Source organism: Agrilus planipennis, unplaced genomic scaffold, assembly GCF_000699045.2.
Source record: "Agrilus planipennis isolate EAB-ADULT unplaced genomic scaffold, Apla_2.0 scaffold108, whole genome shotgun sequence".
NCBI classification, from domain to species: Eukaryota; Metazoa; Arthropoda; class Insecta; order Coleoptera; family Buprestidae; genus Agrilus; species Agrilus planipennis.
The window spans coordinates 803,963-807,060 of NW_020439204.1; the positions used below are offsets into that span (position 1 = coordinate 803,963).

General features: G+C 34.0%; 1 protein-coding gene across 1 annotated transcript; it reads right to left on the minus strand.

Annotated features, from left to right (window-relative positions):
- Positions 1-725: 725 nt before the first annotated feature.
- On the minus strand, positions 726-2,045 carry LOC112905528. Its single transcript, XM_025978119.1, has one exon. The coding sequence runs from the start codon at positions 1,986-1,988 to the stop codon at positions 726-728; it is 1,263 nt and encodes a 420-aa protein (XP_025833904.1). The 5' UTR covers positions 1,989-2,045.
- Between the last annotated feature and the right edge of the window lie 1,053 nt (positions 2,046-3,098).

Below are 3,098 nucleotides of genomic sequence, written 5' to 3' on the forward strand. Positions count from 1 at the left end.
AAGATAAGAAATCTACCCAGTAAAAGAAGAAGTGAAACAGTGTGTGCACGGTTAAAAGACAAAAAAAATGGAAAAATCTATAATCGTTGATTTACAAGGTTTTAAAACAGACACTAATCGATTTGTGGCTAAAGAAGTGGAAAAATTGACTACTGTCTCTTAAAATATGTAATAAAAATAGAATTACAGTTAAATGATGCAACAACGGTTTACGTAAAAGGTTTAGAGAAAGCTAAATAGATTGAAGATATTCTGGATGATAAGAGTATAAATATTATCAATTTAGAAGATCTACAATGTCCATCACTCCAAAAACTTAAAAAGGACTACACATATTTACCTTGTAATTTACATGATTTAGTATTTAATAAAGCAAATTGTTCTAGAGAAAATGTAAAATTATTAAGATTGTTTTTGAAAAATTTAGTAAGATAGAAATGTAAATGTGTGGTGGGGGAATATAATGTAATAAAAACATAAAACAACCAAATTATTGTTATTATTAAAGTAACTGTAATAAAACTAACATAATCATGTTTAAAATAATACTATTTCTATTTATTGTTACATTTGTTAAATCTGATAATACATGTAACTATTACTTAAACGCATTAAATAAATAAAGAAATGATTATGAGACATTATACAATAATAGTTTCGAAGTTTATGAAATGTGCACCGAAGAACTTGACTATTATATTATGCAATATGATAATCAAATGCAATTAACTGACATGTACNATTTCGAATTTTGGGTTCTCAATCAGATCGATATCATACTCGTAACCTTTATAGCAGCCTAAGCCTTCGAATATGTCATCTGTACATTGACTTTCCTTCAATGTTTTGACTCGTGCAATAAGTCCCAATTTTTCGCAGGTATCAAGTCCTAAGATTGGTGTAACTTTTTCTTGAACTACTTTGAAAACAATTTTTGTTTCTTCGTTTTTTAATTTACATACTAGCTCTACTTCACCTAACACTGTCATTTTGTCATCTGTGTAACTTATCAGATTTCTTGTTCGGCTTGACTTCAGACTTGCTTTTGTTTTGTCCATCAAATGTCTTGGTAATACATTACATTCTGCGCCTGTATCTAGTTTAACTGTAAACTTCACGTTGTCAACCTGAATCTTTTCTGTCCAGTTTTTCTTTTCTCCAGTACTTATAGCAGATATGTATACGTCATCTTCAGAATTTGAGCTTTCTTCTAGTACATTCACTCTATTTTTCCGTTTAGTATCATATTTCTTTGTAGTCCTGCACATATTTGCAAAGTGACCATTTCTATTGCATTTTGTGCATGGTTTGTTAAAAGCTGGGCACTCTCGGCGTTTATGGTTTGTACCACATCTTCTGCAGTCAAAGTTCTTGTTTTCTTCTTTTCTGGCATCTTTGTTTTTCACTGCTGACACGCTTTCCGTTTTACTTTTACTTTCAAACTCATCCAGTTGTTTGGAAGCTTGTTCACTTGTTCTGCAGATATTTACCGCTTTCATCAAATCTAGTTTGTCTTCTGTTAGTAATTTCTCTCTTACTTGATTAGATCTAATTCCGAATACTATCTTGTCTTTCAGCATTTCATCGCATAAGTTGTCAAATTCACATTTTCCTGCTTGGGTTTTTATTCTAGTTAAAAACTCATTGAATTGTTCATCTTCATTTTGTTCAATCTTGAAAAATATATATCTTTCAAAAGATATGTTTGTTTTTGGTGCAAAATACTCTTTAAACCTATCTTTGATAACTTGTAGGTTATCTGTTTCCACCTCGCTGAGATTGAAACTATTATAAATTTCGATCGCATCTGGGCCTATCACAGCCATAAATGTTGCTGCCTGGACCTCGGCTGGCTTTTTATCTAGTTGGATAGCAGTGGCATACCACTCAAATTGTTGTAACCACTTTTTCCAGCTCGTTGATTTGTCCGAGTCGATTTGTAGGTTAGCTGGCGGCTTTATTCCTGATACTGCGTCGTTCGTGGCCATTTCACAACTTTCTCACTTTTTCCTGTTTATTGACGCTTTATCCCACTTCTGACACCATGTAATGTTGGGTTTCGTTAATTAAAACGTTCGTTTAATAACTAAGTAAGTGATATATATTTATCGTAATCAGATACAAGAATGTTATGTCAACTACTCTTGGCAATGCTACTTCGCAATGCCGTCACTAGATGTCTATACTTTACATCTCCCTTCTTTTGTAAAGGTGAGCACATGAATTTAAGCTAACATAGTGCCCCAACATTTGCATTACAATTTAATACAGATAGTTATAAACGTAAACTAGGATTTGCATTGCACAGTACAATCTATTACAAGTATGGATGACGCACTATTAAAGATTAAGTCTATTTATTGGTTTAATTATTCTGCCAAAGCTTGATAATCGTGGTGCTGTCTCTGTTGGAGCCAGGTTTGAGTTTTGCACGTGATCAGGAGTGCTTGGTGATGAATGTGTTGGTAGTGACTTAGGAATGACTGGTGACTGAGCTGATGCTGGTACCTCTGTGTAATTAGTTTCAGGTATTACCACTCTCTTGCTGGTTATTTCTGCTCGTGTCTTGTGCAGATGACTGAAGTTTCTTCGTAAGATTTGCCCTCTATCCGTTTGAATGATTACTGATCTTGGTAAGCCATCAGGCTTTTCTACAACTCTTGCCCCTTCCCAGTGTCTATGAGCAACTTTGTGTCTGACTTGATCATTACTTTCAAATTTGACTGGTCTTGTAGTATGTTTATTGCTGTAATTGGCTTGTTTCTCTCTTAATCGCTGTAGTTCAGCTGTGATTCCTTGGATTATTTTTGGTTTTAAATTATTATCACTTGTAGGTATTTGAGATCTAGTAATTCTGCTGAAAAGTCGTTGGTTGGATGAGCCTAAATAATCATTTCGGGGTGTATTTCTCCAATTTACTAATGCGAGTTGAACGTCTGATTTGTCAATGCTGTATTTTCTTAGTATGTTCTTTGCCGTTTGAACTGCTTTTCAGCAAGTCCGTCGCCTTGATGGTGATGTGGGCTGGATGTGACATGGTTAAATCTCCACTCTTTTTGAAAGTTTTTCGAATTCTCTAGACAGGTATTGCGTGCCGT